This window comes from Erythrolamprus reginae, chromosome 3 (genome assembly GCF_031021105.1).
Source record: "Erythrolamprus reginae isolate rEryReg1 chromosome 3, rEryReg1.hap1, whole genome shotgun sequence".
NCBI lineage: Eukaryota > Metazoa > Chordata > Lepidosauria > Squamata > Dipsadidae > Erythrolamprus > Erythrolamprus reginae.
In genome coordinates, this window is record NC_091952.1 from 198,765,566 (window position 1) to 198,779,802 (window position 14,237).

Sequence of the window (14,237 nt, forward strand, 5' to 3'; positions counted from 1 at the left end):
ATACATTTTTTACATTCACTTCAAAATTGCTTTGAATAGAACAACAATAAAACTGAACACCTGTGTGTGTTCTCACATAGTACGTTTAGATTTTATTTCAATATTCAACATTGGCTAACTTCCAGATTTAGCCTTGAAAAGGCACAAGAAACTTTGAGTGAATGACTAGTCTTTAACTATGATTAAATTGCTGAACTTTAACTAAGTTCAGCAATTTAATAGGCTGTCCTGAAAGAGACAAACATCCAGAACATTAATGACAATATTGATTTGAGTGAAACTTTTTTAAGCAGCTAGAAAATTTGGCTATTTGTGTACACTGAAATGCACCAAAGATAAATTCTTTGTGTGTCCAATCACACTTGGCCAATAAAGAATTCTATTTACTACCTTCAGCCTGGCATTCATTGTGTACGCCTGCTGGTATTATACTGCAATTTGTTAGCCAAGCCAGTGGTCAGTCTAAAAGGTTGACAGTTTTCCATATGCTTCCCTTCGTACTGAGACCCAATTACAAAAGGCTATTGAATGGAACACTTTCAACAGGAATATTTTATCTGTAGGATATAAAGGATGGAGGCAAAAAAGAGGAAAAAGCAAGGAAATAAGTATCTCTGCATAAAATTCCTCCCTTATGTATTTGATAAAACATGGAAGTGTTGAAACTGATTAAGAAATGATATTTTGTAGATGTCTGTCTTTCAAAGAATAATACAATAAAACTTTTAACTCTCCAGATCATTTTAAAAAACATGTAGTCTTTGACATATGACCATTTGTTCAGTGAACATTCAAAGTTACGACAGCACTGAATGAATGGTAGCTATTACTAGTCTTCAGACTTCTGGCCATCCCAGCATCCCTGTGGTCACATCATCGCTAACTGGGTGCTAGGCAACCTGTTCATACGATTGGTTGCCAAGCACTTTGAGATCATCTGATCACCATTTGCAATCTTTCATGATAGCTTTCACAGAAAGTCCAAGAAGGTTGCAAGTTGGTGGGTAAATCTCCCCATCCTCCCCGAGCCCTCCTGCCCTGCTAACTACATGCGTGCCCTCATTTATCCTGCCTCTTGCTCCTCTTGCACAAACCTGTCCTCTCCCCAACCCATAGCTTTCATGTACCAACCTCTCAACTTGCGTGGTGCTTTCTATGCATCACCCGCCTCCTCATGCCTCATCTGCCTGCATGGCACTTCCATGTCCCCCTTCCACCCTGTGCTATGCTTTTGCTTGACAGACACATCCTTCGTGTCTCCACCATCTAGCAGCAACCACTTACCTGCCTTCATGCCTGGGGCTTGCAATTTCCTGCATCTTTCCCACTGATTTTGGTTATGGGAAGCCAGCAGGAAGCTGTCTCGCTTAACCATCATGGGATTCAGTCAACGAGAACAAGAACTGCAAGGATTGAGGTTGCTAGGTGATGTGGCCAAACTACAATCACTTAGTGATATAAACTCTGGCCCCAGTTGGCATCATAGGCAACTCGAGGGCTGCCTGTACTTTATACGCTAGTCATACAGTTATAACTACACACTTTTAAATCACATCATAAGACACTGATTGTGTGCCGTACAACCTAGAATATGTTATGTTTGAATGATCCCACGGACCTACTGTAGCTCAAATATGTATCATTTCAAAGGAATTTATCTTTTATAGCTCATAGACTGTTTTTAAAGATTCACGAAGTTCACTGAGCCACCCATGTAAATATTTCACGTTATTTAGATATGCTTAAATTCTGTTTTGTAGTTTATGAAAGTAATTATCTTAAAGGAAGTTTATGCAGTGTAGACATATACTCTTTGAATTACAGCAGCAATTTCTCCCTTTTACAGTGTGTTTTTATTTGTTCAAGATTAGTTTTGATTCATTGAGAAACACAATATTATCTACTAAATATTTAAAAAAATTAATAGAGTTTGCAAACATGCTTAACTAGATCATAGGGGTGGGTAAAGCATAGGATTCAAACTATAAGCTGGAGTCACTTGATTGACCCAATGAACCAGAAATATTAAAATCCAATCTGGTCTTGTTTGGGGTTAAAGTAATTTTCCTGATCAATCAATTCCCTCAATATTATGTGAACTTCTTGCCAGAAGGTAAACTGCCTTGCCACTGTCCTTCATTGGGATGAAATCTTCCAGATGCCTGCAAAAGTGGCTTCTTTGATCATTTTGCTATTCAAAGCCAGAGGCAGCTAAAACGGGAAAGAAATGAGTAGGATGACACATAATTTGCACCAGCCCTGAAGGTACCACCTGTTGTGATTCAGCCTGAGGCTCCTCAGGGAACGGCTGGAACTCTGCCGGATCCATGCTCAGAGGGGGAGGACGATGAACAGGAGGGGGAGGACCAGGCAGAAGAAAAAGAGGAGGAGGGAGAGCAGCCTGAGACCCCCGGGGGGGGCCTCTTCCCAGCGAGTAGCCTGGATTCATTAGATGAAGACGCCCAGGCTATCATAGATATGAGGCAGAGACGGGCAGCCCAAAGAAGGGGCCAATTAGCAAGGTATTTCCATCCCTGAATTGGTAACAGCTGGGTTTGGGTGTGGTTCTCCTCAGCAGGGTTGAAAAGGCAGGCCCGCCCTCACTGTATTGTGGAGACTTATCAACTGGGAGTCCTGTGACCTTGCTTCGATTCTTGGCGTCTCTGATCCTGGCTTGTGGCTTCGAAGGCTGAAGATTTGGGGGAGGCGTGGGTTTTATTACCTCCAGTGTTGTTTTTGCCAGCAAGAATCCTGTTTTATTGCCTGGCCATCGTGAAACCTCTGTGAAGCTTCATAACGTTCCTGTCTGTAAGAACAGTTTTTGTTACCTGTGTTTGCTTTCAAATATATAAACTGCCTTTGCTTTGTACCAGTGTGTCTGGATACTCTTTTTAGTTGGTGTTGGCGTCTGGGGGGACCCAGACAGAACAACCACCATACAAGGAAAGCTTGGAAAGCAAGGTGCGGTCAAGAATCATGGCTGCTGAATGATTGACAAGACCATCTGATATCACATGATGCCACAAAGGGTGTTGATTGACTGGGAGGGGAGATGAGTGAGTTCTATTGTGTCATGCGGACAAGTTTTTTAAGTTCCATTTGTTTTAAGGCAAACATATTTTAAGCCCCTTCTCAATTTTCCAGTTGAAAACTTTAGGCTTAAACGTTTAATAGGAGCATGCAAATGATAAACAATTCCTTTGGTAAGAGTTGATATGATAAAGGAATAATGCAAGAATATATAATCTTAACCATTACACCATTGATCTGGGCCTCGTTTTGAAACAATTCAGCTTTAATTGACAAAATAGACCAGTTCCCAGTTTAATTTTAATTTCAAGCAGCAATGGTTTTTGCCTAAAACAATGAAGTGAATCTCTTGTTTTGCAAATTTGGCAGAAAAGTTTCCTGTTTCCTTTCAAAATGGGTATTTACCATTTTATCAGTAAAGTATTTTTTCTGATTATTTTTATTTTTATTTATTTATTCCTTTTCTTGCCACTCATCTTTCTGTCATTCTGCTTTCATATATTTTCTCATACATGAATATGCACAACATTTAAAAGACACTCAGCTTTCCTAGGCATTGATTTAATCAAGGGTTATGTTTTATATAAACTTCAAAAAGAAATCATTTTTCATAATACATTTCAAACATCAAGCAAAAGAAATAATAAGAAAATATGTTTTGGACAAGGAAGACAAATAACTCTGAATTGGTACCTGCAAAACAACTACAGATAGTCCTCAACTTACAGCAAAAATTGAGGTCAAAATTTCTGTTTCTAAGTGAGACAAGTGAATTTTGGCCCATTTCTGACTTTTCTCGTCAAGTTAAGTGAATCACTATAATTATTAAGTTAATAACACAGTTGTTACATAAATCTGGCTTCTGCTTGTCAGGAAGTTGCAAAACATGATTACACGATCCCCAAGACATTGTCATAAATATAAAAGTCAATTGCCAAGAGTTCTGAATTTTGATCATGGGATGCAGCAATGGTTGTAAGTGTGAAAAATGGTCTTAAGTAATTTTATTTGTGCCATTGTAACTTAAAATGGTCACTAAGTGAACTCTTCCAAGCCAAGGATTATCTGGATGAATACAGCGTGGATATTAAATTTGAAAAGAACATTTTGTGAAGTTTACGGGTTTTTTTCTGTACGTCGGTGGGAGTGTTTCAATGTGGCATGTAGGTTTATCATTGGTATACCATACAAAATATTTATACTGTGTATTAAATTGTGTTAGCTGTACAATAATGGGCAAAGTCAGAAAAAAAATGATAACTTGCAATTCTATATACTATTTATATTCATATACAATACACTACACATACTTTACACAGTAGTTTTCCTTCTCATTGGTAGCTATCCATAGGAACTGAGTCACAGATGTAATTATATTTCACAATAAAAAATAATTCTGGAACAGGAAAAAGCTATCATAGCATTCTGGCCACTTGCCCTTATTTTTTGTTTTAAAAAATGTGATCCCATTTATATTGAGAACTTTACTACTATAATATGATTCTTGGTCTTGGGATGCCACTGTGCAACACCCTTCTCAGGCACATTGTGGGAAAAACAAGTTTCTTTTCTGTTAATGTAAATTTCAAATTGTATTCTTTAACTATCAATTATACCAATAAAACCAGTAAAAATGTATTCACTAAAAATAAATTATTATTTTTATTATAATAACAAACTATTGCCTGAAGGTTTCTCAGGTTCTGTAATACTTGAGGATAAAGGACTTGCTTTATGTCTAAAAGATACAGAGTACACTTGCTTTGGCTTCATTATGGCTCCTGATGGAAAGACATTTGCACTGTTCTTTTCAAATTGACCAATATGTCTTTAAAATATTGAACTTCTTTTTTCTTTAATTACCCACTCTGCTTGAGGATTGGCCTTGTATACATCCAGCATGTATGCATCTGGATCCAAACAGTGCTCCCCTGAAAGAAACACCAGCAGTTTATAAAATTTACCTTTAAAAAAAATCCTTACATTTTAGGATTACACAAAACATTTAGGATCAGTGAAACAGCGGTGAGTTGCTCCCAGTTCAGCCCAGTTCTTAGAAATGGTAGTATCTGCAGCGGGAGGATCCACCGCCCGCCCAGAACTTTCCGCCCACTCACCCAGAACACTTCTGCGCATGTGCAAAAGTATCATACACACGAGGCAGTAATAAAGGATTTTAGAACCCACTACTGCAGTGAAATATCCCTTCTTGAAGTATTAAAGCAGTCACCCCTTTTGGAGAACTCATGTAATGGTTGGCCTTGGCGTTCAAAGTAGGATTCTTGAGAATCTTAGGCTTTAAGAAATATTTATGACAATTCTATACACTGTGTAAAAGTTAGTGTGTAAACAGAAAATAATGCCGTTGCCAACAGAAAGGACAGTTTACCTGACCTTCTATCTTAAAACTGAGCAGCTAGCTGGCACCCTACCTTTCATCTTGAAGAATAGTTTAATTCTAAACTTTAAAAAACCAATTATGGTGAGTGTCTTTTTCAGATTACATCATATCCTAAAATCACTTAGTAAATGCATTTACTTCCTCCGAGATGCTCTAATTTACAGTATTGAAATAAGCACTTGGTACATGGCACTTATACAGGAAACAATTAAGACTTGCAGAAAATCCACTTTAGTGGGGTCCCATATTCATATCTTGCTTTACAAAGATAAATGGCTTAGTACTAAAAGGAGTTTGAGCAATACTGTGTAGCCCTATCATACTTGCTGCACAACTTGGCTGGACCTATAAAGGTAACATCAAGGACATAGTTGCCATCACTGAGGTTTAAATAAAGACTTGCCTATATTTCCTCCAATTTCATATAAACTTTGGATTGGCATTTTCAATTCTTCCGATGATCCAGATCTAAGAATAGAAAAATAAAGCATTCTAATAGCATAAAGATAGGTTTCTGATTAACTCTAGAATTAAACCTCTATGTTGTCTGGGGCTAATGTTCACTGGATCCCAAAAGTGTCAGAAAAAAATTATATCTGTCATTTTTGTACAGAACCATTGAATCGAATTAGTTGTTTTGCAAAATAAAATGGATATTGTTGCTACAAATGTAACTTAAAGTCTTCTGTAAAGAATCAACAGTATACTCTACCTAGCTTCATCATATTTATTTCATAATCTGATTGATTTATAGACTTCCCAATTCCATCATGATTCTGGATAGCTACATTTTACAATTAGAATTTTACAGTTTCTGTCAAGCATTTCTGGTGGAGTGAATGTAACATTATGCAAATTCTAGCTGTACATTTTTTTTTCAACATTCACTACATTAAATTAGATTCTCAGTAAATAAATGCAGTTGTTTGGCACACATATTGGAAATATGCATCTCTCTTTAATTACGAATTACAAAGAACGGTAGGACGTACTTGAAGTCTTTCTACACTGATAGAGGAGATATCCACCTTCATAGACTTTGCATCAAAAAAAGTCTAGCCTCTTAGCCTCTTTTTCATCTTTAATGTATTACTTTTAAATATTCAATGTATTGTCCTTATAAGCACAACTACATTGGTCTTCAACTATATTCTTTAACGTAGATGATATAGAGATCGAGATCGAGAGATAGAGATTAGATAGACATAGATAGATAGATGTTGTGATTCAGCCTGAGGCTGCTCAGGGACCAGCTGTGTCTCTGCTGGCTCCATGCCCGGAGGAGGATGACAGCGCAGAGGAGGGGGCTGAACAGTCGGACGGGGGAGAGGAAAATCAGGAATGGGATGAAGGCGAACAGCATGAGAGCCCTGGGGGGGGGGGCTCTCCCCAGCCAGTAGCTTGGAGTCATTAGGTGATGACGCACAAGCTGTCATTGACATGAGACAGCGACGTTCAGAGCAACGAAAGGAGCAGTTAAAGAGATATTTTCACCATTGAAGTAGAAACAGCTGGGTTTGGGTGTGGTACTCATCAGCAGGGTTTAAAAGGCAGGCAAGCCCTTTAAGCCATGTGGAGTGTTATCAGCTTGGAGTGGCGTTATCCTGTCTTGTTTCTGTTACCTGTGTTTTTCTTGAATTTTATAAAACTGCCTTTGCCTTTTACCAGTGTGTCTGGCTTCTCTTTTTGGGTTGGTATTGGCTTCTGGAGTGACCCAGACAGAACGATAGATAGATAGATAGATAGATAGATAGATAGATAGATAGATAGATAGATAGACAGACAGATAGATAGATAGATCTCAATTTTCAACACTTCTGCCAAGTGGGTGCAGTGATTATGGACCCAAAACCCTGCTAATATAGGCTTGAATGGAGGGAAATTATACTAGCTTTAGAACTTGTAAACTCATCCAGATATCATGAAAAGTGGGGAGCAAGAGATAGTGGGAAAGAAAAGGTGAAATTGTAAAGCTATAAAAAAACTTTGTGAAAATTGTCTACCTGCTGTCTTTGTCTGTGAACACCTAAGGGGCCTTTGCAAGTGGCATATTAAGAACCGTAGGCTTTCCCTTAATTGCTCTGCCTATTGAGAGGAAATGGTCTAGCACAAAGCTAGTTTTCTTAGCTGAGCCAGAGAAACTATAATTAAAACCAGCTTGTTGTAATTTTTAGATTCATTCATTTTAATCTGAGCCGTTTGTAGGGGGGAAAAACACACTGGTGAATGGCTCTCATTTGTGTAACACTTGGCTTCAGCTGATATTGGAGCAATTCATTTTTTGTTTCCTTTTTGCTTCTTGGCTGGGAGCTCGATTCCTAAAGTTAGTAAACTTGGAAATTATGACATGAACAAGTGAACGAAGCAACAGATTAATGCTCTGGCAGAGCAATCACATGGATGCTTTCCATTAAAAATGACCCATCTTATCCTCACATACTGACCAGAATCAAATACAAATTCAAGCTTTCTTTACTTCTTAAACCAGGTAAAGCCTACTTGAACAATGAAACTTGAATCTGGACTATTTGCTCATTGTTCTGCTTCTACTTGCCTGTTTTCACAATAAAATCGCGCCACAATATCTTTGGCTTTTGTTTGATTATTTGGTTGTATTGCCATAGAAACCTTTGAATGCAATGGAGCATGGACTCTTATCACACCTTCAGGTATATCAGACTACAAAAAAAAGGAACAAACAATAATTTAGCAAAACCACTACTGTATTTAATATATGTTATAGTATGATTGTAAATCACTATGCTATTTTTTTAAACTTTATTTTATTGTTTTTTCAAGTGCATTTTGGTGGTATACAAAGATATAAGCATGTTTATATACATAGAAACATAGAAGACTGACGGCAGAAAAAGACCTCATGGTCCATCTAGTCTGCCCTTATACTATTTCCTGTATTTTATCTTACAATGGATATATGTTTATCCCAGGCATGTTTAAATTCAGTTACTGTGGATTTACCAACCACGTCTGCTGGAAGTTTGTTCCAAGGATCTACTACTCTTTCAGTGAAATAATATTTTCTCACGTTGCTTTTGATCTTTCCCCCAATTAACCTCAGATTGTGTCCCCTTGTTCTTGTGCTCACTTTCCTATTAAAAACACTTCCCTCCTGAACCTTATTTAACCCTTTAACATATTTAAATGTTTCGATCATGTCCCCCTTTTCCTTCTGTCCTCCAGACTATACAGATTGAGTTCATTAAGTCTTTCCTGATACGTTTTATGCTTAAGATCTTCCACCATTCTTGTAGCCCGACTTTGGACCCGTTCAATTTTGTCAATATCTCTTTGTAGGTGAGGTCTCCAGAACTGAACACAGTATTCCAAATGTGGTCTCACCAGCGCTCTATATAAAGGGATCACAATCTCCCTCTTCCTGCTTGTTATACCTCTAGCTATGCAGCCAAGCATCCTACTTGCTTTTCCTACTGCCCGACCACACTGCTCACCCATTTTGAGACTGTCAGAAATCACTACCCCATGATGCTAGTAAAATAGAAACATTAGGACAGGGAACAGAAGGCACGATGCACGCCCCTTACTGACCTCTTAGGAATTGGGAGAGGTCAACAGTGGATAGTCTAAGGGTAATTGCATTTTCATGCCTCCTTTTCCTTATGGCAACTTCTTCTTCTGTACAAAGCCAATCCCAGTCTTTTCAGAAAAGACCAACTCTGGGGAAATGGCTGCAAAGCAAGAGGTAAAACTGCAAAGGCAGAGCATTTTCACACTTCCAGGGTTTTACAGGGACAGCTGCTGCTCTTAAGAACATATATGAGGCTTTGTTGGGATAGAGAGGACACAAATGGGTGGAAAAAAAAAATCCCATTGTCTCTGAATCACTGCCACTATTGCTAAATTTCTTACCAAAGATTACCTACAAGCATGGCTGACATGTAAATTAAAGCATAGGGATTTTCTTTAAAAAAGTCACAAAAAAGTATAAAACTGCACTCTCAATAAACCCTAAACTGAAATCAACTCTGCCAAATAATTATGTATCAGTCTACAAAACTCCCCCCCCCCCCCGACTGCTGTATTTCTGTACTGTCACATAAAAAAGGAAGGTGAAAGGGTTATGAACCTAAGCTAAAGAAAGGATTGAAAGTCTTGGTTCTGCAACCCAACAAGACCGACACAGACTTCAGAGGATAATCAGAACTACAAAAAAACCCAATTGCTGTCAACCTGCCTTCCATTGAGGACCTGTATACTGCACAAGTCAAAAAGAGGACAGTGAAAATATGTACTGACCCCTCACATCCTGGACACAAACTGTTTCAACTCCTACCCTCAAATTGATGCTACAGAGCACTGCACACCAAGACAACTAGACACAAGAACAGTTTTTTCCCCGAACGCCATCACTCTACTAAACAAATAATTTCCTCAACACTGTCAGACTTTTTACTAAGTCTGCACTTCTATTTCTACTAGTTTTTTCTCATCATTCATATCATCCTTTTCCTCCCACTTAGGACTGTATGACTGTAACTTGTTGCTTGTATCCTAAGATTTTTTATTAATATTGTTTCTTCATTGCTTATTTGACCCCTATGACAATCATTAAGTATTGTACCACATGATTCTTGACAAATGTATCTTTTTCTTTTATGTACACTGAGAGCATGTATACCAAAGACAAATTCCTTGTGTGTCCAATCACACTTGGCCAATAAAGAATTCTATTCTATTCTATTCTAAATCGAGGAAAGTGGTCCAAGTGAATGCAAGCCTAGGGGGACAACTCAGCACAGCCAGCTGGGGACGACCCATTCACCATGGCCAAGTCCCCTCTTCCAACACACTGCCACCAGGTCATTTCAGGACAACACAACATGGGCAATTTGCTACGGGAACAACTTACTTCTGGCATCCAGATGGAGAGCCAGAGGAATGGTCAGGCAGGCAAGTGAGTGAGCAGGTGGACAGAATGCACAGCTGTGGCAACAGTGAGGGAGGGGGGGGGCAACCTTCAAACCCAGAGAATTGTCCCCACAGCGATTTGCTCATGTTGAATTGTCTTGAAATGATCTGGTGGCAGTGAGTTTGCAGAGGGACTTTGCAGTAGCGAGGAAGGTGTTCCCAGCTGGCCAGACTGAGTTGTTCCATTTTGCCTAGAAGGACCATAGCTAGTGTGCTTTTGCCTTGCAAAGGGGCTTTTGAATAATCCTTTTGTATTTGCAACTGTAGCAAAAATCAAGAGACTTAATCAAGAAAATTTCAGATTTTGTACTATAGCTACTACCCTGTTTCCCCGAAAATAAGTCATCCCCGAAAGTAAGACATAGGAGAGGTTTCATAGAATTGCCTAATATAAGGCATCTCTTGAAAGTAAGACGTAGGAGAAGTTTCATTTTGCAGCATTCCTGAACGGAACATATATAACACTGCTGTCCATAAATTGCATCCCAAAACGCTGCATCAATCAAATTTAAAACACATCCAACATGCATCCAACATGCAGCTGTGTGTTTGGATGCGTTTTTGCTGCAGCAGGATACAGGATACATAAGACATCCCCTGAAAATAAGATGTAGCACATCTTTGGGAGCAAAACTTAATATAAGACGCTGTCTTATTTTCAGGGAAACACGGTATATTGCACTGTTATTGCAATCTCCTATGCTGAAGCAAGGGCATAACAACACAGTAAATTATAATAAATGTAATGCAGAATTGGTTTATATAACTATAAGGGTATCATTCAGAGTTTAGGGACATTCTTTGAAATAAAACAGCTTTACATACAAGATCTCCAAGACTTTGCTATATATGTATAAACTTTAATTTGGGATCTCAATAGAAGTGCATAGGCTTGAACTATCTTTGACCAACTACCGGTATCTTTGCCATTATATATATAACTTTGAGACCGTTGCTCTTGCTCATCTGGATCTAAGAGAGTAGTAACCATAAGTTAACAACTCACTATAGAAAATAATTGCTGGATCTTTTCCAATTGTATATTGACCAAATGGTATATTGACCATTTACACAGTGTGCTAAAACCATATGTAAACAGCACATCACAGATTCACTGTGAACAGTTTGAGTATTCCTGAATAAGCTAGGAAATCCCCTAGGAAAGCATTATCACTCTACTCACATAATGTAATGGCATATAAAATAAATTATCCACTTAATGAGAATTTAAATTGTAACTTGATGGCACAAAAAGGCAGTAATTTTATTACCGAAGTTAATGCTAAAGTAAATTGCTGGTTGAAAAGGTAGTTGCAAACACAGTTTGAACTACAGATGTCCAATTCTCTTTTTGAAAAGTATCAAATTAAAATAATTCAATTTGTAATGCTTGCTTCCAGTCCTTAACACAATTAGTGCCACTGAAAGAAAAGAACTATTTAACAGTTTATTTCCTCTTTCTGGAGATGCATAATTTAGAATGTCTGAAAACTAACATTTATGCTAAATTCACAAACATTTAGCTTACTAATAGATGGAAATATCTTCTGTCAATCGGCACACCAGATTTAAAACCTTGCTGTAAGTTTGGTCATAAATTCTAGATTTATCATTTATGAAATGTTCATTCATAAATAGAAAGAATCCATCCACTGGAGCTTTCTAAATATGACCTATAAAGCCCTACATGGCATAGGACCAGACTATCTCCGAGACTGCCTTCTGCCGCACGAATCCCAGTGACCGGTGAGGTCCCACAGAGTTGGCCTCCTTAGGGTCCCATTGACCAAACAATGTCGGTTGGCGGGACCTAGGGGAAGAGCCTTCTCTGTGGGGCCCCCGGCCATCTGGAATCAGCTCCCCTGGAGATTCGTATTGCCCCCACCCTCCTCCCTCCTTCCGAAAGAGTTTAAAAACCCATCTTTGCCGCCAGGCCTGGGGTTCCTCAGATCTCCCCCCCTGACCAATGAATGTTCTTAGAACGACTGTTGAATGAATAGTATTGATAGTTTTTTAATTAGAATTTTAAAGATTGTTTTTTAATGTATTAATTGGATTGTTATTACTGTTTCCTGTTTTTTCTGTACATGCTGTGAGCTGCCCCGAATCCTCGGAGAGGGGCGGCATACAAATACAATTAAAACTAAAACTAAACTAAATAGTGCATGGCAAATAGCTATTTCATTTATAGCAGAAGTCAATACCTGCCTACTGAAAAATAAAGTCCAACAACAAATGTGATTCTAAAATACAGAGGCATTGATTAGAAAAGAGGAAAAAGCAAACCTTAAAATGCAACCACTGGACTAACTGCTCTTCCTTGAGTTGTCTTTAATTAAGTTTTATTCATTAGATAAAACTAATATAGAGAGTATTAGCACTTCTAAATAAATAACTGTATGTGCAAATATAAAAACTTGGCACCTAGGCAATTGTAACCATAGCCCTTAGATTCAATCTACAAAGACTAGTTAAGCTTCTCTAGATCCTATTATATTATTTCATTTATTTTATTGCACATTATTTAGAATCTATGCTGGTTTGTTTTAAAAAAATATTTTCTTAATAAAATAACTCTACCTCTGTTCTTTCTGGTCTTTCCCGGTCCATAGTTTTCCTTCTCAATAGTTTTCTTACACCCTTATCAAACATAAGCTGCTTTTTCATATTGTTCATTGCAGCCTCATTCATCTTTCTCACTTGAGTAATCAGAAATGTTGGGACCTACATAAAAAATAAAAGGAAGATAACTTTACATGTCAAACAGTTTTCTGAGCATCATAAGAATAATAAAGGCAAAGAATTATCCTGAGATAAGATAGATGGCCAATGAATTAATTAATTAATTAATTAATTAATTAATCAATGTACAACTAAATAAACAAATAAACAAATATCCTAAATTATTGTATCTCTATTGGTATTTTTTTCCTGAAGGTTAGTGTACTTTGTTATCCATTGATTCGGATTTTTAAATTTTCCCCAACCCCAAATTCTAGTCTTGTTCCAGACAGAAATTACCATAAAACTTATTAAAGATAAGGGGGGAAAAGCTTAGAATACAGTGATCCCCCGATCATTGCGAGGGTTCCGTTCCAGGACCCCTCGCAATGATCGGTTTTTCGCGAAGTAGCGCTGCGGAAGTAAAAACACCATCTGCGCATGCGCAGATGGTGTTTTTACTTCCGCCACAGCAGCGAGGAGCCGAAGATTGGGGTTTCCCCACCGCCCACGCAAACTCCTCGCTGCCGCTCGCCCGCCCTTCGCCCGCCCACGCCGTTTGCTCGCGCCGCTTCCCAGCTGAGTCCTGAAGCGAATTGGCTTCAGGACTCAGCTGGGAAGCGGCGCGAGCGAACGGCGTGGGCGGGCGAAGGGCGGGAGAGTGGCGGGTGCGCGGGCAGGCAGGCGGCGGACAAGCCGTTCGCTCGCGCCGCTCGCTCGCGCCGCTTCCCAGCTGAGTCCTGAAGCCAATTCGCTTCAGGACTCAGCTGGGAAGCGGCGCGAGCGAACGGCGTGGGCGGGCGAAGGGCGGGCGCGCGGGCAGGCAGGCGGCGGACAAGTTGTTCACTCGTGCCGCTCGCTCGCGCCACTTCCCAGCTGAGTCCTGAAGCCAATTCGCTTCAGGACTCAGCTGGGAAGCGGCGCAAGCGAACGGCGTGGGCGGGCGAAGGGTGGGCGAGCGGCAGCGAGGAGTTTGCGTGGGCGGTGGGGAAACTCCTCGCTGATGCCCGCCGCTCGCCCTCCCGCCAGCAAGAGGGGGAAGACCCAGGGAAGCCGCCCAGCAACTGATCTGCCCGGCGCCATCTACGCATGCGTGGCCATAAAAAAAGGGCGCGCATGCGCAGATGGTGTTTTGACT

General features: G+C 39.4%; 1 protein-coding gene across 2 annotated transcripts in view; it reads right to left on the bottom strand.

Moving 5' to 3' along the window:
- Positions 1-4,544: 4,544 nt before the first annotated feature.
- The window catches only part of ARHGAP28 (Rho GTPase activating protein 28), an 89,529-nt gene continuing 79,836 nt past the window's right edge, over positions 4,545-14,237 (bottom strand). For both annotated transcript variants that reach the window (XM_070747568.1, XM_070747569.1), the window contains exons 12-15: positions 12,959-13,102; positions 7,986-8,110; positions 5,835-5,899; positions 4,545-4,961 (exon numbers count right to left, since the gene is read on the bottom strand). In XM_070747568.1, the coding sequence (XP_070603669.1) occupies positions 4,861-4,961; positions 5,835-5,899; positions 7,986-8,110; positions 12,959-13,102 (435 nt within the window). In that variant the 3' untranslated portion in view covers positions 4,545-4,860. The remainder of the gene's footprint in view (positions 4,962-5,834; positions 5,900-7,985; positions 8,111-12,958; positions 13,103-14,237) is intronic.